Here is a 20,816-nt window from a genome sequence, read left to right as displayed (position 1 = left end):
TGTACTTCTTGTATGACCTGCTACATGCTTTTGTGCTTCTAGATTCAGTTTCTGGCAGAAAAAGGACTACAACAAATAAGACCCATGGAAGGACAGGTTCCTAATTTAGCATATTCCCATCCTATGGAATAGGTTACCACAACAGGTCAAACAAAAGTATTCCTTTGGCTCCCTTTACAGTTAGTCTTGATTAGATCATAGTAACAAATTTACACCAGAGTTCTCATCTACAGCCATGCTCAATTTAAAAGGTGAACGCTATTTTGCAAGTGCTTGAAAAGGGTGGCAGGAACTTTTAACTGTGTCTACGTGAAGATGAAAAATAACTCCGCTTAAGATCCATGCGATTTCTTGCCTAGCACTGTCCCTTTGCTCCTGAACATTAACAGTTTACCTAATGAGCCAACAAACAATTCTACAAAAAAAGTCACATTAGAGGGTGAAAAAAGGAGCTCACAGTAATTAACCATAAAAAAAATTTGCCCACCACTCTGCAGTTCATTAAATGGATGTACTGCTCTGTAAATGGCAAGTACAGCCTCCAGAACAACTTATAGGACCTGTAATACATGTATTCTGAAGTCTTTGCATTGACTGCGACTACGCTCTCCCAAGTAATTCATCTAAACACATTTACAAAGGGGCTGATTTGGCACTGATGCATGTATTAAAAACAATACTGGTCAGCCTTCTAGCAGCAAAGAAATAGAGCCATAATTATGCTCCTGGTGACCCAGGTTCAAATTGTGGCTCAGGCAACTGATGAGAAGGCAGGGGAGGATGGATGGTGCTTATATGGGGGAGGTTAATGGCTTCCCAGCTGGTCATTTCTATTGCTCCAGTAGCATGCGGCTGAGGTCACATGCAACAATGAAGGCAGCAGCCAGTCGAGAGGGATGTGCCTTGTGGCTTCCAAGTGGGTGATGACTCCTGTCCTCACATGAGGAGTGTGCACATGTGGATGTGGTGGAAGCACAGAAGGCAGACACAGAAACATGGATATGCACATCGTCATGGGGGGGGGGGGTTATATAAACACACAAAAATAGTTAACCACCTCTGATATGTGTGGATAATGGTTCCAAGCACCAGACTTTCCTCCCCCAAGTAAACGTCCGGAATCAGGGACAGGGTGCTACTACTGGGAAGGCCTGACAGTTACAGGATATGAGATTTAAAAAAAAAAAAGGGGGAAAAGAAGCCATGTATAGTAACTTTCTTTGTGCATTTTACTTTTAGTATGATACTCAGTAATCAAAAACTTAACTACCACTTTAAGAAAAAATCTACCTAATGATTCCTCAAAATAAATCCCTGGTTATCTAGTATGTCTTTATGTTTTATCTACAAAGGTAATAACCTTTTAATGGACTATTTCACCCACAGTTTGCAGTTTCCTGTTCTACTTTCAGACCTTCTGCAGTAGTCCTGAAAAGGAAACCTTTGAGTACACCTTTACGAAAGCAATACCAGGTTTGCTGGTCTACAGGTCATGAAATCACTTGCATCATTCTTTGGTTCCTCATCAGATGACACAAGAAACGTACACTTACCATTCGCCAGCATACTTTTCTTCAGTTCTTGGAGCTCTGCTTGATATGCCTCATCACACTCAGGAGTAACACCATATAATCCAACATCAGGTGAGCGTAGAGCACTTAAGGTCTGAGCAACCTCTCCACTGTCCACAGCTTCATTAATCGCAAGTATTCCCAAGGAAACTGGAAAGAAAAAAATCCAGAGTTCCTGAGTCCACATGCAAGCTGACTTTGGTAGGTTGTGACACAAGTAGCATATTTAATTTTAAGAGTTCCAGTCAAAGAAAACATTTTTGAAAAAGTTTACATAGCAGCCCCCAACATATCTAATGCAAGTTCATTTACAGAGAGGTTCTAAATCAAACAAAAACTGCTAAATCAAAACCACTAACATATTCCATTTCTGATTATTTCAGAAACAAAACGGGTGTTGAGCTACAAAAATCAAAATACAGAGAGGAGGCAAGAACTACAATATAAATTTGCCCCACACTGCAGACTCAATGCATTCCTTTTCATGTTTAAGAACTAGGCAAGCATAACCTATTTTAGAAATTACAGATAACAAAACAGACAAAAAATCATACACGTTTACTGCACCAATTTATTATGAAACGATTCCTTCTTTTCTTGATGGATGAATTCTTAGTTAGGTTTATCCTTTCTACTAAGGCTGGAATTCTGTAATTTTCTGGAAGATCACATGCTTGAGGGCAAGTATATACTTATGCTGACACAAACTATAACATGTGCCATCTACATAAAGCATGCCCTTACTCAGGGTTCATCAATCTGCCCCCCTGATCAAAAGCAAGCAACTTCTTGCAACTGAAGAAACTCATACTTGACACCCATGCAGCTTACAAGTAATATATGAAATTCATACCTGCCCAGCTTAAAGCAAACTCCACTAGATGAGGCTGTATGGACGAACCATCCACTCAGCCACCTACAGGATGGAGGGTATTCTTGATACACAGGTCAACACTAGACTATTAGTGTGCAGACTATTACAAGCCTAGCCAATTCTTATAGGTCAGAAACAAATCCTGCACCTTGTATCCATGAGGTAAAGACCTTAACCATTTTGACAACTCCCCCTTAAGCCAACCTCTCTCAAGAAAGGTCTTCTAATATTACAAGAAGAAATTATGTGGCACTCTATCCTTAACTGGGTTGATTTCAACAAATAACCAGTGTGGTAGGAAACAAAAGACAGACTAAGACTAAATGTTCAAAAAGCAGAGTGCTAACGTACAGTTGTATGAAATTAAGACAGACTCCTGGAGAGGAGTTCAATGCATTAATGTTGGCTAAAGGCACTGACCACTGAACAATTTCCAAAATGGTAACATTCCTGAAGCAAGTACTGAAGGCAGTCACTCCTCTAATAGAGTGGGCTTTAAACACATTTAGCAGTGGGTGGCTCATCACCTAATGGCAAAAGATAATGCAGTTGGCAATCAGCTTTACATATCTTTTTGGTTAATATGGACCCTTCCCCTCTGGTCTGTCTTCCTACAGTCACACACCCACTTCATGTACCACCCTTAACTGGCGGTATACGGTCAAGGTTGGCATTACTCTGTTACCCCTAGTTTCTGTCTCAGTAAAGAAAACAATGAGATGAATGGGATTGCTTTAGGAAAAACTCACAGACCACTTTCAGGAGAAAACATTGGTTAGTCATAAGGAACAATTAATCACTGTGAAAGATCACATATGATTCCATACAAGAGAGTCTAAAGCTCTAAAATCATATGTGCTGAGCTGATTAGCACTAAGAGAGAGCCTTCTAACAAAACAGCTTTAGAAATGCTAAGCTAGTAAGATCATATAACAAATGGGAATGCCTGGCAATCATTAAGCTCAGGTCATGCAGAGGGAAGACATTCTTCAATGGGTGAAAGTTGTAGCACACTCCTGTTATGAAACTTTCTTAATGTTGAATCATAATCCTGTCTTAAGCACAGTAATGATGGGCAAAAACAGCAAACAAGTATTTACCAAGGAGTAAGAGAGTCAAATCATGCTGGTGAACGAGACGGGTCAGAATGCCTGCATGCTGACCAAATGAGGCACTGCCGGGTGCAACTCCCGTCACACTGAGAACCAGATCCTTTAAATGCCTCTGAGTATCAACTGTGTATGCCCTTTAGCTCCACACATTGGTAACATCTGTGTTCCACTGACATGGCTGCTGTCACCCAAATGGTTTCTGGAATACTTTGCTTTTACTAGTTTTATATGCAATATTCTTGCAGCAGCCTTTACATGATGTCTGCATATAGCCCAAATTTGCTGTTGCTTTTTATCTTGCCTATTTGAACTTTTGGCTGCAGTTCTTGAAACATGGATGAAATTTGGTCAGATGGAGTACTTCTTTCTGGATTTGGCCTTTTCTTACAGACTGATCATGGTTTACTAATACGACTGTAGAGATTAGTGTCATCTCTTAAACTGTTCAGTTATAGTTTAACTTATAGAAGGCAATTTCTGCCAAGAGGTAGTGGTTTCTGGCCCAGAAATTGCAGTTTATTGGCCGTTTGGGCAGTGTTTCCATCTCTTTCAACTTTCTGGTTTAAAAGCCCGCGTTTGACTTGTTTCCCGCCTTTCCTGTAACTAGTCTAGTCCGGATACAGATCTGCTGTATCCAGGACTGTTTGTAAGCATCTTAGCCCCCAAGCCTTTCTGTGCTGGAGGGAAGCCTTCTAGTATATCAGTGGGAGTGGGTGTGGTAAGCACTAGGTAGCCTACCACAAGATGCGTGGTTTCTGGCCCAGAAATTGTAGTTTATTGGCCTTTTGGGCAGTTTTTCCATCTCTTTCAACTTTCTGATTCAAAAGCCTGCGTTTTTTGCTTTTCCCGCCTTTCCTGTAACTAGTCTAGTCCAGATAAAGATTTGCTGTATCCAGGACTGTTTGTAAGCTTCTGAGTGGTGCCAAAGTCTGCTCTTCATTTTTGCCCTTACATCTGCTAGTTCTCTCCTCTCCTGCACTTTTACTAGCTTATTAATCTAGCACTTTACAAGACTTTGTAGCAATTATTGTAGCACACAAAAGTGCTACCAGCACTAAACATTCTTCAAGGAAACAGCTCCAGTACTTATTAATGCCCACCCCTCCAAGCATGTCTAAAGGTCAGTTCCCTGTACTTTCTCCTATTAACCTGGGAACTTGGGCATCCTGAGGCAATGTAACAACTGCCTTATGTACACTGCAACCCTCTCCTGGAGGTAACAACAACCTTGACCTGATCATTACTAACATGGGCAACCGTTGCTCTACACCAATAGTCAACTACTCCCTGGTTATATCTGACCACAAACTAATCACCTTGGAAATGAACATCCCTCTGACCCCCCCCCCCCACACCCGCAAAGGTAGCCACCATGAAAAACTTCTTCAAAGCTAACTTTTGCTCCTAAAAACAGTGGTGGCTAACTTCACTGCACTCATGTACATGGAGAATAGTTGCTTGACTGCCAAATCATACACCAATGCACTGTACAAATGCATGGGTCTTGCCATATCCAAAAGAACAAAGACGCTCTCTTCCAAAAAAAAGGAAGCCAATCTGGTGGTCCCCTGCCATAAACAAACTCTACAACAGAAGGAGAAAACTAATATGGGATAAGGTGAAATCCCAAGACTGGAAAAACTCCCTTACTAGCCTCAACAAAAAGTTGAGATCCCTCATAAAATTCTTTAAAGCTAGCTATGAAAACAGAATTGCAACAGATAGTAACGACAACCACAAGGCCTTTTATAGTTATGTAAAGGAACTCCCAGATTTGCTCTGAGCTACTGCACTATGACACCTCCTACACCGAGTCAACAGATATTGCCAATATACTGGACGACAGTACCAGTAGATTGCCAGGCACCCAGTATTACTGCTACACAAGTTAAAACAGCACTGTCCAAAGCCAAGAATACAGCTTCTATGGGACCTAAAAGTATCCCTGGCTGTGTTCTACAGAGTGAACTGGCTCCTCATCTGTGTGCCCTGTTCAGTCACAGCCTCCCCTCAGGCTTTGTCCCTATCGAATGGAGCACAGTTATAGTCACCCCCCTCCACAAAGGAGGAGTGATTACAGACCCTGGGAACTATCACCCCATTAGCCTGAAGAGGCTGATATGCAAAGCTATGGAATGCATAATCATGGACCTAATAAACAAGGATATAGGGAATCTCCAAACTCTGGATCCCACACAATCTGGTTTTGTGAAGGGTAGATCATGCATGCTCAAACTGGTCGACTTCTATGAGTCAGTCACCCGAGCTGCGGATGAAGGCAAAGTGGTTCATACAGCCTACTTTGATCTGGCCACGGTCTTTGATGTTATTCCCCACTCAGGAATCATAGAAAAACTCACTAAGCTAGGCATCAACCCGTATATCATTAGATGGGTTGCAAACTGGCTCAAAGACCGAACCTACAGTGTGAAAGTAGCTGACTCCAAGTCAGACTGCCGACCAGTCACGAATGGAGTACCACAGGGTTCGGTCCTGGGTCCTCTCCTGTTTGGTATCTACTTCTCTGAAGTCCAGGCCAACACAAAAGGACTCTGGCTGACAAAGTTCGCAGACTATTGCAAGTTGGGAGCTATTATTAATTCCCCAAGTGATGTTGACATCCTACAGGAAGGCCTCACTGAGACCAACGACTGGTGTCAGAACCATGGCCTTAAGCTCAATGCCACAAAATGTGTCATCTCCTTTGTGAAAAATCCATTTCCCATGAATTACCACCATCGATGGTAGTCCAATGAACACAGAAGGCGTTACAAGAGATTTGGGAACACAGGTTGACAGCAACCTCTCTTTTGACCACCACATTGCCACTGTGGTCAGTAAGTCCTATGTGGCACATCTTATTACTAAGGGTTTTGCATCCAGGAAGAAAGAGGTCACTGCCTCCCTCTACTCTTCCCTCATTAGGACAATCAAGTACAATGTCCCATTTGGCATTTACCTCACTAGACATCTGCAACAACTAGTGAGGCCACAAAAGTACCTCACAAAGAGGATCTTAGGCCTTAAACACTTATCCTATATGGACAGACTCAAAAAACTCCAACTATTTCCGGTCTCGTATTGCCTACTTCGAGGCGCTTTCTGCTTTACTTACAAAGCCATGTCTTTCTCAGCTCTGTTAGAAATGCTACATCTAAAGAAATCCCAATCTGTCCGCACCACACGCTCCAGAGACCGCAACCTTATTACCACAATCAACAGAACATGCTGGAGGGACAGGTTCATAACCCAGAGACTGCCCATGCTATGGAATAGACATTCCATACATGTCAAACAGAGTACCTCACTGGCCCTTAACAGCAATCTTGATGAGTGGATGGGACATAGAAAATTCACTCCGGGGATTACTCCAGTGGCTCTACTTGACAGAGGCACTAGGAACTAAGGTAGGGTGGCAAGATGCTAGGGTAATCCTATGGGCTAGGCTTGTAAGGGCTCCATGGCCATTAGCCTAGTACACACCTATAAACCTATGTATTTTAGAACTGCAATTTATTTATGAATTTTTATAGTCTATATTTAATCATTGAGTAACACTTGCATCGAACAGCTAAACATCGAATACCAGCAATCAATTTTTCATTCTGTGAATGCTCATTTTTTTTCTACAGGGAAATTAACTAGTCAGCCAACATTTCCCCATCTCACACAATGCAATATTTCAAACCTACCCAGGTGGGGGGAGCATTGCCCCCAACACCCCCCTAACTATATATATCAAATCCAAGACAGTGGAGAAAAAAGGGCAGAATGTTTGATGGATAGGGTTTAATGTTTCCACTCCTGGCTTGGGCCAATAACTTCTTGCACCATAATAGCTCTTGGTAACATCAACCATGTTCTTTCTTGACAACCATGGATGACTAAGAATAACCTCTGACGTTTCTTCCCTGAATTTTGCAGAGACATTAAATTAGCAGTAGCGATTACAGGAATCTCCAAAGAAAAGCATAGAAAATAAGTCTAGTTCAATTTAACTTATTATCTAGTCTGCCAATAAGAATAGAAGGAAAGTACAGTTGTGTAAATACATTTGCGTGAACAATGGATGTTCAAACAGTTTACTGCTACAGCAGTATAAAGCTATACAAGACATATCCTGCCAAGGATTGGATGTCCAGCCTGTAAACAAAAGCTGCTGGATTCCTTCCACACACAATGCATGTCCGAGGAGGCACAAAGGTATGCTAGTATAAACAGATACACAGGCACAAACTCTCAGAGCTATCTTGCCTCAAACCAACGGAAGCTCAAGCCTAGAGGGATACATATGTGCTAGAAGACAGGTAAAGGTGGAAAGGAACCTCTAACCTGGCCAAAAAGGTGACTCTCCAAAGATATATATATATACACATACATACATACATATACACACACACATATATATATATATATATATATATATATATACACACACACACACACACACACACACACACACACACACACACATGTGCACGCACACACGCGTGCGTGCATGTATGAAGAAAGAATAAAGGATCAGAGAAAAAAAGGGAGATGAATGGAGGGTTGCATTACAAGAATGATCTATTCTGTTATGGTAAGTTTACTGACACGACAGTAGTATGCGCATCATTAGATCACTGTTGCAGTAGCATAAAGCAATATGGGATGATTTCCAAAGCTTAAGCAGCAAGGGAGGAGGAACACAGGCCAGAGTCCAGGATCCCCTGAAGAAAAGCCCCAACAAATCCTGATCTGGACCTAGAAAATGCATCAATATTGGAATATTTTTTAAAGAAGGTACAGGTGAATAATTAGATGTCTCTATAATAGCTCAAGTCCACACTTTTCCAAAATCTTCTGGAAATAGTTATTGCTCTGGTAGAATGAGCCACAGCCATCTAAGAAATGGAATGAACATGGTATAAGTATCAGAAATGAACAGTTTTACAGCCAGTTGGCAATTGTCTGGTTTGACACTGGTTGCCCCTTTATTCACTCCATCAACACAGATGAAGTGCTGGTCTAAAGCTCTGACGTCTTGTTCTGTCCATGCAGTATCAGAGTTGTCTGCAGAAATTCAGAGTATGTAAGACTCTTTCTCCCCCTTTTACGATTTCAGATAAATTTAGAAACCACTTTAGTTATCCTGTCCCTGTAAAAAAATGAGAATGGCCTAAATCACCATACACACCTAACCAAAGTCGGAGCAATAAGCAGAACAGTTTTCCATGTTAGGAACCTCAAATCAGCTTGGTGAGCTGATTCAAAAAATGGAAGAGTGAAATGAACATGCAAACCCTCTTTTAAAAAAATGCTTTACTTGGAATAAGGAAGAAAGATCTAAATGCAGACATGCAAAAATGACTGAAAAGTGGTAAACAGAAGAGAAAGTCTGGTTAAACAATTCATGCAGCTACCGTAGAATCAGATGGGCATCCACCTTGTAAGGGGGGGGGGGGGCCTGGTTCTTCTACTGGCACCAACTAGAAAATCTTTTCCATTAACACCTGATGTATGTTCTCATAGAAAAGGTGCTTTTATGGAATAAAATTTCTATCAACTACACCAACCCATTAATGCCCGGGGGGGGGGGGGGTCAACCTGAGATCCCTTGCCCTGTGCAGGTGGATCTATTTTGTGGGGAAGTTTGGGGAGTTAACAAGATTATCCCTGGAGAGTCCTTTTGGAACTATAAAAGGACTCTGGTTATTAGAGGGAAGGGGGAACTGCATCAAGGAATCTTCCTGTCCTCAGTAAAGAAAAAGCATCTGTCTTCCAGGCCTGTGTGTAGGATTCCTTGGAGTAGAATTTCTCAAGATGTCCGGTGTAAATGGTGGCAAGCAGACCTACTTGAGGAGCTCCCTAGAGGTGGCTTATGTCCTCAAAGATCACCCAGGGCCTGCTCAGAGTGTCTGCTACCATGATCTTTTCTGATAGAATGCAAGAAGCCTGAACGAATGTACTGTGCTTAACTGCAGGTTCCCAGGCTAACATGACCAGTCTGCAAGACGGCAAGACCCGGTCACCCTCCCAATTTATTTAGATATGTATCACAGTGGTGTTGCTTATGAGTATTTAAATAGGTGGAGTCCGCAAACAATGCACATTTTTTAAACCATTTGTCAGGGCCATCATTTCTTTTACATTGATGTGTTTATTCTTGAAATGTTATTCCCAACATCCCTGCACTTTGACTCCCCTAGACACAGCTCCCCAAGCTAAGTCTAAAACATCTATGGCTACAGACCGAGCTGGAGCAGAACAGTTGGGGAGGCCTGGATTCAGTAACATTTGGTCTATCCACAAAGACTTCCTTCTTAGTAAATAACTGTCATCAGTAAGGAAAGAGAATGTTGGTGCAGAGTCCACACTGATTTTAGGTAACACTAAATTTTCCTCACATGTAACCTGATAAAGGGACCATCAGGAGTGAGGGCCATATACTCTAGTAGCCTAAGGAATTCCCTTGCTACATTCACTGAAAGATGAGAAAAGTGTATAAACTGATCATAAACAGGCTAACTTATCTGGAAAAAGGTTGGTCATCATTACGGAAGTGACTAGCAGACAGACTAAAGTGATTCCGTGAGACAGAGAAAGTGACAACTTCTCTAGGTTTAGAAGGAACCCAAGATTTTGAAACAAGTTTATGACAAATATCAGAGACTCCTGAAAATTTAGAAAAAAATTTGCAAAAATAAGGCGATCTTAAGAGAAGGTATAAATGCCTTGGAGTCTCCAAAAAGCAATTACTGGAGCTAGACACTTTGTAAACACTACTGGAGCCATAGAAAGACTGAAGGTTAAAGAAGAGAACTGAAAATTTGAACCAGTGACTGAAAATCTTAAACACAGCATGAATTTTCTGTGAATGAGTATGTGGTGGTATGTGTCCCTTCATATCCAGAGTCACCAAAGAGGAATCAAAGGAGAGAGAGGTTTGGAGGGTAAGCATCTTGAATTTTGGGACAACAGTATGAAAGTTTGAATCAGATATGTCTAATACTAGTCTCCAAGTCCCTTCTTTTTTGTAAATGAGAAAGATCCTTGATTAAAGCCCTTGTCCTTTGAAAGCACCTGGAATAGGTTTCTAGGACTCCCTGATGTGACATTTGAAAAAATATGCAAGAGGAGAGTTCGGTTTTGAGGATGAAAAGACGATGCAAAACTGCTTTACAATATAACATTCAGTTTATAAAAGAAAATGCTTACCACAAATACTAATAAGAACAAAAATTGTTTTACTTGGTTATTTCTTTTCCCCCCTTTAGTGTCTTTCTAAACAATGGCAAAAGTAAGGTATATGCTTGACAGTCCACCCACAAGTTTAATAAAGACAACAGAAAAAAGTCAGACATTTTTTTGCAAAGCTATATTTCATAAATGTGACTGATGCTTATAGTCTCCCATTTCTTAACTAATTTCAGTGTTGCTGGTCTTCTTCTTAATCTCTACCTCCAGTATGTCCGAGTCTTCTAGTGACTCTTGTGCTTTTTTCAGGCTCTCAAAAATTTCCCTTTATTGAAAATGTTTCACTGGCAGAGTCAATTAGACTAAAAGTTGCCATCAAACTCTAAAATGCCCAAACACTTCACACACAAATATGAAGTCAAAGGACTGGCAAATTTTACTGGACAGGAAAGCACACTGAACCTAAGGTATAGTTATACCAAGCGAGTGAACTTTGATGAAAATATAGAGATAAGAAAGGAAGCACCAAAGCCCTCACCACTTCTTAGGGGCTGCTGAATGCATGTTTGTTCTCCTCTTTAGAAGGGCCTAAAATAATTTACTCTGGAAAAGAATATTATTTAAGATCTCAGAAAATCTGGACAGGAATTGAAAAAGACGCATGAAAATCTGGACAGGAATTGAAAAACAGAGACATCTGTCAAGAAAGCAAGGGATAGGTACATGATTACTCCACTGAGAAAGCAGGTAAGCAACAAATTATCTTACAATATCAGCTGATCTACAAAGCAGGTGCTAATTCCTTGAAGGGACCTGTGGTATGGTTTTATCCATTCTGCCCAACAACATTTGGCATTTTTGAATAAGTTCATGGGCTCTGGGATAGCACACACCATGCATTAGATACTAATTACATAAATGTGTTTACTGTCCGACACCATCAGTTTGCCACTTGCCACTGATCGGTACCTACCTGAAAACTGATGGCAACAATGCAGATTTGGCAACCTTACTTCTAATACGACATATACAAGTACATATCTACCAAATGACAGGGAACTCTGGTAAGATGAAAGACCCCAAAAAGCAGGTGGAGTATATTTCTGGCTGACCACAGAAGACCTCCTTCACAGATCAACAGACACAATGTATGTATCTGCTATATCCAACGCTAAGGAACATTATTGACAGGCCATACCGATGGGCTAAAAACACCTGGTTTAAATGAACCAGAGAGAGACACTAGTATCATCCAGAAGGTGGAGCACTGGAGGACCACCTAACCACAGAAAGCTGCCTAGGAAGGGAGTGCAGTACAGAAAATGTTGTCAAAGTGATTATACCTGAACATTTTTATACCCCAAACAGTCTTCAGGGAATTTTTCCTCAGGTAGAGAGCAAATGTTGGAGGTGTCAGGGGAAAAAAAGAGGCATCTTAGAACTTGTTTTCTGGGTGTGTAACAAGTTGGCAGATTTAAAATATTCCCCTAGAGTACTCTGTCAGTAATGTTAAGGGAGAAAATGTAACTAATAAAATTACTCAGACTGGACACAAGACCTGAATGGCCTATACATAATTAAGACCTTGCTACATTTAAATGCTACTGACTGCTGAAAAAGCAAATACTAAAAAATGGAAATCAAACTCTAACTGTAATTAAAATAATGAGTATTGCAAATGAGATAAAAGATCTAGAGGTGGAACCTTTAGGAAAGGGAAGGAGCAAACTACATAGAAGTAAATGGAATTTATGGGAATAATATATGCAGAATAATGTTCAGGAGAAGGAGTGAGGTTTAAGAGAAGGCAAGAAATGAGCAATTTATGTAATGCAGAAGTGAATAAGTGTTCTGAAAAGAAAAAATATGATGCATGAATATGAAAAATATTATTATGATTTTATTTCCTAGTGTGCCTAGGTCTTCAGTCAAAGGTATTTTACGACTAACAAAAAAATAATAATGCCCATCAAGGGCAGACATAGCATTCACTTGAGGCAATTAGTCCTGAGGACTAGCAGAGTAAAAAACAGCCTAGAGTAGCAGGCAGACACTACCACAGATAGCACAACTCTCTATCCCTAATGGTGGGCAACTACTGGCCCATAAACTCTCTCATTTCTTAAACGGATCACCACTACCTCTGCTCACATCATGACCTCTTTCCTTTAGATGAGTAATTGCTTCTTTTATGAGGTAGTCTTATAGATATGGAGCCAAGAAAGCAGAGATCCTGAGCTCCCTTCTGCACAGTAAAAGAAGAAAAAAGCTTACATCCAAGGCTAGCTCCAACTAGTTTGAACATTAGAACAGCTGAAGTAGAGAGGGCCACTGGGAGTCTACTGTTGGAAGAAATCCCACACCATACCCAACAAACATGCTGGTCATAAGGATAACAAAGTCCAAGAAGTTCAAGAACAGACAGAGAGAAAGAATTGCCTCCCCAAGTCACAAACACACTCCAACAGGAACTAAAGGCAAGACATACACATTTTTTCCAAGTGGACAGCAAAGCCAGCAATGGGTGTCCAATAAATCCAGATGCCCACAGCAGACCAGACCAACCCAACAGAAAATTGGTATCGCTCCATCTATATAAAACTTCTTTAACACAAGTGGGAGGATCATAGTGGCTTCTGACTCCCCAAACGATCCCATTGGGGTCAGAGGACCGAACCCTGGAAACAAAACTCTCGCCAGGAAGCCAAGACATTGCTTTAAAAAACCTCTTTCATGAAATAAAGAGCAAAACTATGTTCCTAAAGTAGACCCACAGTAAGAAATTGAACTTCTGAGCAGAGGCATGACAGTCCAAAATCTTCAAATTTTACCGCCACCACCTCAACAGGAAGAAGGGCAAGTCCTAATTATTCACAGAATGAGGAGCAAGGCTTATAGAATGTCCCATCACTCTAAGCCCAAACTCTAACTCACTTAAAAAACTGCAACCCCACTGCGGACAATGGAAGAGCAGACAGGAGAAACTTATCTCAGAATCTCATCTAAGAAAATGAAAACCGCACCGGGACCAAACATGCATTTTACTATACAAGGAAAATGACCTGCTAAGAAGACATCTAATTAGTATAACACCAGGGACAACTACACTCAGACTGTGTCTTGGCTTTTACCCTGCTACATAGAATCTTCTCCACTTCATTAACCAACACTTTGTGGTACTGGACTTCCTGGCATCCTTAATATTTCACAGAACTGTAGACGTCCTGTGTAGCCTGGACAAAGGCTAGTAGGTTTAGAAAAGGAGCAATCTAAGAGGAAAGGTTTATGGGTACTCACCATGGTATGACACTGCCCACTTAGCAAGAGGGGAGTATGGAGGCAGGGAAATTAGAACTGCAAAACTGAGCACACATTAACATCTACAATTATGCTATGTTACCTACATTCTCTTCCAGGGTTTCTGTTGCTTTAACTTCTTATTGATGCCGCCTCTGAAAAGTGTCCCTTTTACTCTCATGAAAAGCTTTTGAAAGACTAATGACCACTTACGCAAGTGTGGCATAAATGCTGGAAAACTGCAGTTTTATGACCTCTTTCCTTTAGATCAGTAATGGCTTCTTTTACATGAAGCTTTTGTGGATACTGATCCAAAAAACAGAGATACTGTGCTCCTCCTGCACAGGAAAGAAACAAGGCACTCATACTGCCAAGAACAGGAACGTAATGGTTTCCAGAACTTCTTTCATTTTGGTAGAGGAGAAGGGGAAAAACAAACTAGCACAAACTCAAAGTGCTTAGGTTACCAGAAAAGAAGAGAACTTGGGGGCAGCTCAGACACACACTGCCGGCTTAACAATACTGGGAGGACTGCAGGATAGCCCGATACCACAGAAAGAACTGAGGCATATCCATTGGACAGACAGTATATTCTATTGGGGGAAATCTTCAAATTAAAGTAAGGACCTGTTTGCCAACACTGTCTGGAGGAATGTCCCCCGCCCCCTTCTTAGAGTAAACAATTTTTTGGACTCTTTGGAAGAAGTATGACAAAGTGGCAAAGTGCTGTTTACGTTCAGTGCTAACCTGACACACAAGAAAACATAACTGGGGAATGTTTTTTTTTTTAATCAGTCCTATCAATAACAATGGATGGAAAGTACTGAGAGAGAAACAAACTTTTATAAAATCTTTAACCAAATATGTAAAATGAAGAAAGACCCCAAAGTAAGGATTTGGGTAAGTTAAATATATTGCCATCTGGATTTTTATCAGTTCTGTTGCTCCCTTAACCTATCCAATTCTACTGGAAAAGTCAGTGCAATGAGAAAAAAACTTATGATGGAGACTTTCTGTTCTGGCACTTACAGGCATGTGGCACAACAGAAAGACTATTAAAAGGAGGTATAAATCACAGTTGAATCTTCCTCTTAAAGCTTTCTTCATCATTCGATGATCATCTAAAACATGTTGTGTCTCAACAGCATTAAAGAGGAGACTGCTGAGCTTGGAATGGGTTTCTGAAGAGGAGCACTAACCACTTTTGGCTTAGAATGTGCTACATGTTGGATGACGGCTCTTTTACAAGGGACACCTGAAAATAAAACCTCTAGCACATGCAGTATAAGTAACAAACTGATGCAAAAAGTACCAAACATTGACTGCCTAATTCTTCAGATTTTCCAACATCTGTAGAAAGTACAGTTGTGTACACCTACCATAAATGTAGATGTTCGAGTGTCTTCACTGCTGCAGTCATGATTGTAGGGTTCTCCCCATGCCGGCAGGCAGCCCTCGGTCGGCCAGAATCCCAAAGTCTGGGTCCGGCATCGGCTGTTCAACCATGCTCCCTGACGTCAGAGCGCCAGGAATATAAAAGCTGACAGCCGACGCCATCTTCTCCAGTTTTTCTTGCCCCAGATGTCAGGAGTCCCAAAATGAAAAAGGTCCCATAACCTATGCAAATACTCCTCAGAAGAATGGTGAAGAAAGGAACTACACAAAAGTAAAAACAAGAGGGGACAGAAGGGAGGGAAACCCAGACTGCAACAGTGAAGACACTCGAACATCTACATTTATGGTAGGTGTACACAACTGTACTATGTTCATCGTGTTTCACTGTTGCAGTCATGACTGTAGGGTAGAATCCTAAAGCTGAAAGAGAGGGAGGTGGTCATAATGAAGAAGGGGCGGCTAAAAGGCCCTGCAAGACTGCAGAGGCAAAGCCTGCCCTAGACTTAGAGTATAGAGGTAGACTGTAGTGCTTAGAAAAAGTATGCACTGAACTCTAAGTTGCAGCTTCCAAAATGTCTTTGGTAGGAACTCCTCTGAGGAAGGCCGCAGAAGTGGCAGCAGCTCTAGTGGAATGAGTTCATATACTCCCTGGGATTTGCTTTCCATGGTGTGAATAACAAAATCTGATTCCACGAGCAATCCATTTAGAAATGGTCTGTTTTGAAATGGCTTTACCTTGGGAACTTGAAGCATAAGAAACAAACAATTGTTCTGATTTTCTGATGTCCTTGGTTCTGTCCAGGAAAAAATGTAGCTGTCTGTGTACATCCAAGGAATGTAAGATCCTTTCCCCTTTATTTTGAGGAGTGGGGAAAAAGGTTGGCAAGTGGATAGTTTGATTTAAAGCCACTTTGGAAACCACCTTAGGCATGAAAGTAGGATTTAGTCCTCAAAGATACCCTGTCTTGATGAAAAATAATATATGGTTCCACAGCCATAAGAGCTTGTAACTCTGAAACCCTCCTGGCAGAGGTTAGGGCTAACAGAATAGCTGTCTTCCAAGATAAAAACTTGATGTCAGAAGCAGCGGGCTCAAAAGGAGGCAAGGTTACTTTTTCCAAAACATAGTTGAGATCCCAAGCAGGAATGGGAGGAGATCTAGGAGGCCTTAAGTTCTTAGCTCCCCTGAGAAACTGCCTCATGAGCTGGTGGGAAAAGATGGGAGGGTCGGAATTATAATGAGCAGAAATAGCAGAGGCATGTATCTTAATGGAAGAGAAAGAGAGACCCTTATGTAAGAGGTCTGTCAAGTAAAGTAAGATTAAAGTAATGTTAGGAATAAGAGGATCAGAATCCTGAGCCTGCATCCAGGAACAAAATCTTTTCTATTTTCCTGCATAAGAATTTCTAGTGCTAGGACGTCTGGCTTCTAAAATGACGCCCATAACCTGCTTGGGTAGTAAAGAAGAAATCAAATGTCCTGGATTAGCCAGGCTGCCAGGCAGAGAGTTCTGACATGAGAGTGAAGAACCTGACCCTGATGTTGGGACAGAAGGTTCGGAGACTGAGGTAAAACCCAAGGGGGCTCCAGGCATAGGTTTTTCAGCGTTGGATACCAAAACTGCCGAGGCCAATTTGGAGCCAGCAAGATTATCATCTTGAGCTTGTCCTGTTTTATCTTCAGTAAGACCTGTGGAAGAAGAGGAAGAGGCAGAAAGGCATATCCCGAGAGGTTCCTCCAACTGAATGACAGGGCATCCACTTTCCAAGCTTTTCTGTGGAAAGCTCTGGTGCAAAAATTCTGTAGTTGATGAATGAGATGGGATGCAAAGAGGTCTATGTGAAGACATCCCCAGACTGCTGTTATCATCCTGAATATTTTGGTGTCCAGCATCCATTCGTGTGGATCCGAAAGGTTTCTGCTCAGACTGTCTGCCAGGAAGTTTTGTTTACCTGGCAGGAACTGAGCTTGAAGATCCAGATTGTAAGCTAAAGCTGTGTTCCATGGATCCATTGCTAGTCTGCAAAGGGGGTAGGAATGAGATCCCCCTTGCTTGTTTATGTACCACATAACTGTGGTGTTGTCTGTCCGTATTAGTAGTTGTCCTGGTTGTAAAAGATTCCTGAAGGCCAATAGAGCTTTCTGAACGGCTAACATTTCCTTTAAATTGATATGCAGGTGCTTCTGATCCTTTGTTCAAAGGCCCTGCAGACAGCTGCCCTGAAAATGGGCTCCCCAAGCATAATCCGAGGCGTCCGTGGTTAGAATCTGAGTGGCAGGAGGCAGACAGAAGGGTTTCCCTTTGTTTAGGGCACATGCCCTGGACCACCAAAGAAATTCCTTTTGAAGGCAAGGAAGGACAGAGATCAGTATGTCTAAACTGTGGCAATGCTGAGACCAAACACTTTTTAGGTACCACTGTATTTTCCTCATGTGTAGTCTTGCATATGGTACGAGAAGGATGCAGGAGGCCATGTAACCCAAAGCCTGCAGGAATTTCCTTGCAGATAGTTGAGTTAAAGTTGCCAAGGTTTTGAAAGTTGAAGCCAGCTGTAATTGTTTTTTGGATGTCAGAAATGCCATCTGGGTTGTAGTGTTTAGAAGAGCACCCAGAAAAGTTATGTGTTGTGATGGTGTCAAATTTGACTTTTTTATGTTTACAGAGAATCCCAGGAACTTGAGGAGGTTCTGTACAAATTCCAGATGCTGGAGTAAGACATCCTTGCTGTCTGCCTGAATTAGACAATCGTCCAGATACGGGTAAATTTGAATTCCCTTGAGTCTGCAGTAAGCTACTACTGGAGCCAGGCATTTGGTGAAGACCCTGGGCACAGTAGACAATCCAAAGGGCAGCGCAGAGAATTGAAAGTGCCTCGATCCGGCTTTGAACCTGAGGTATTTTCTGCGATCCTGCCTGATGGGAATGTGTAGATATGCCTCCTTCAAATCCAAAGTTACCATCCATGAATCCTTGGACAGCATTGGAAGTAGCTGCTGTAGAGTAAGCATCTTGAATTTTGGAATCTCTAAAAAGGTGTTCAAGACAGACAGATCCAGTATGGGTCTCCATGAGTTTTGCTTCCTTGGAACTAGAAAGAGCCTTGAGTAAAAACCTTTTCCCATCTCTGAAAGTGGAACCAGTTCTATGGCATTCATAGCCAAAAGAGCTTCCACCTGGTTTAAGGCCTCCGTCCATTGATGCTTTGGAAGGTCTGGCCATCCACTTGTCCTTGGCAAGGTATGAAAACGGAATTTGTAACCTCTTAAAATCACATCCAAAACCCACTTGTCTTGGGTTATTCGAGTCCAATTTTGATAAAAAAGAGAGAGTTTTCCTCCGAGAGGGGCTTCCAGGCAAGAAGTTCCTGTAGCCCAACAGAGGGAGTCATTGAGTTTGTTTCCTTTGAGTTTGTGACCTGTCCTCTCCTCCCCTAGGGGTGGAAGCAGTCCACTGTCTTGGTCTACAAGAGGCTTGAGTTTGAGGCCTTCCTCTGGAGCGTCTATATCTACTCCTCTGAGGCCTGTCTGAAGAGGGAAAGGACCAATTTTTTGAAGGCCAATTCCTGCCAAATCTAGGTGGCTGTACTTGTAAGAAATCTAACTGTTTGCATGGATTTCGCCTTATCCTCCATCTTTTTAATCACCTCTTCAGCTTTTGATCCAAACAAAACATTACGTTGAACAGGAGCATCCAATAATTTAGCCTTTACTTGTTCAGGCAAATTTTGTTCCTTTAGCCATGCATGCCTTCTAATGACTGTGCCAGAGGTCGCAGCCCTACAAGAAGCCTCTACGGCATCAAATCCACAGTGTAAACCATGCTTCCCAACTTGTTCAGTGGCATGCAATAAGTCATGTAATTCCTTATCTACACAGGCAGAAATGGAAGAAAGCTTTTGTTTTAAAACAGACAAGAGAAATTGCTGGTATTTCAGCATATGAAACTGACAGTTTAAAGCCCTAATAGACAAAGTAGCAGAAGTGTACACCTTTTTGCCCCATCTTTCTAAGGATCGAGAATCCTTTTCAGTAGGAATGGGATTTTTGGCAGAAGCGCCCTTAACTCCCTTAGGACCCTGAGAAATGGTTTCAGGGTCAGCAGAAGGGTTCTTGTATAAAAACTGGTGGGAATCAGGAACCCTGTAATATCTATCAGGCTTAACAGGAGCAGGAGGAAAGGAGTCAGGGGTTAAGTTAGCCTCCGAAAAGGCATCATCCACAATATCCAAAACAGGAGCAATAGCCAGGGGTCTATGTTGGGGAAGAAGAAAATCCCTTAGTCTTTTCTTAGATTACGAATACTCCTGTCCTTCCTAGTGGAAATTTTCCCTCATTTCATGCAAAGTTTCCCCAAAAGAGAAATCCTCAGGGGGAGAAGCTGAAGGAATAGATTCCTCAGCATCAGAATCCTCATAAGGACGGAAAGAATATTCCTGGTCAGAAGAAGAAACTGAGGAAACAGAGGCCTGATCAGAAGAATCATAATAAACATCCTGCCTTGGCCTTTTATCTGGAGGGGGATGAGAACCCCTAATCATAGTAAGTAAATCCTCCGCCATCTTGAGTAACTGTTTCTGTGACTTGGGAGCCGGTTCAAAAGAGGCCTGTGTTGCAGTCTTTGATTTAGAAGGAGTCTTTGCCTTTGTCTTTGGCTTTGCCTTTATTAGGAGCTGAGTAGGCCTAAAAACCCCTTCGGAAGCCGGTACCTGCACAGCGGCTTCGGACCCATCCGAAGGAGCATTGTCTGAAGGTCCTGCAATCGAAATATTTAAAGGCCTGGTTGGCTCCTCATGAGAGTCCGTTTCAGCCATCAGTTCTGAAATGGCCGACGACAGGGGCTGCAAAAGCGCCTCAATGACGACGGCCGAACCTGAAGCTGGCTCCGCTTGTGCGCTATCATCAGATTTGGACCTCGGAAGCCTGTCTTTATCCTTGCGACGTTTGTGAACTCCGGTAGCTGGAACCGTATCTGACATTTTGTAGTTAAAACGCCTACCGAAGTAATGAAAAGCAAAATCGTACCTTCGCTTAATTGTACGTTGATTGAATCTAGCACAAAACCGACAACTAGCTCCGTCGTGGTCAGGGCCTAAGCATGGAATACAGTAAGAATGAACATCCTTATGAGGTATTTGTTTCCCACATGAAATGCAATTATTAACTTTTTCTGACATCGGAGAGGAGCAAGAAAAAGTTTCCCCAACGGGGTACTTAGCTTTGAATGGAGAAGAAAATCTTCGGACTGAAGTTTATCAGGAAAAATCGTCAGGAGTCAGCCGACCGGCACTTGCGAACTGCTATCACTGCACGGCAAGAAAGACTGGAGAAGATGGCGTCGGCTGTCAGCTTTATACTCCTGGCGCTCTGACGTCAGGGAGCATGGTTGA

General features: G+C 41.9%; 1 protein-coding gene across 1 annotated transcript in view; it reads right to left on the bottom strand.

Annotated features, from left to right (window-relative positions):
- Positions 1–20,816, bottom strand: part of IQGAP1 (IQ motif containing GTPase activating protein 1) — a 1,927,315-nt gene that overhangs the window by 1,037,048 nt on the left and 869,451 nt on the right. The window contains exon 17 of the mRNA XM_044076373.1: positions 1,471–1,721. Within this exon, the coding sequence (XP_043932308.1) occupies positions 1,471–1,721 (251 nt within the window). The remainder of the gene's footprint in view (positions 1–1,470; positions 1,722–20,816) is intronic.

This window comes from Protopterus annectens, chromosome 7.part0 (genome assembly GCF_019279795.1).
Source record: "Protopterus annectens isolate FY-2018-M chromosome 7.part0, PAN1.0, whole genome shotgun sequence".
Lineage (NCBI taxonomy): Eukaryota > Metazoa > Chordata > Ceratodontiformes > Protopteridae > Protopterus > Protopterus annectens.
The sequence above is the reverse complement of the archived record's forward strand: the minus strand, read 5'-3'. Positions and strand labels throughout refer to the sequence as shown.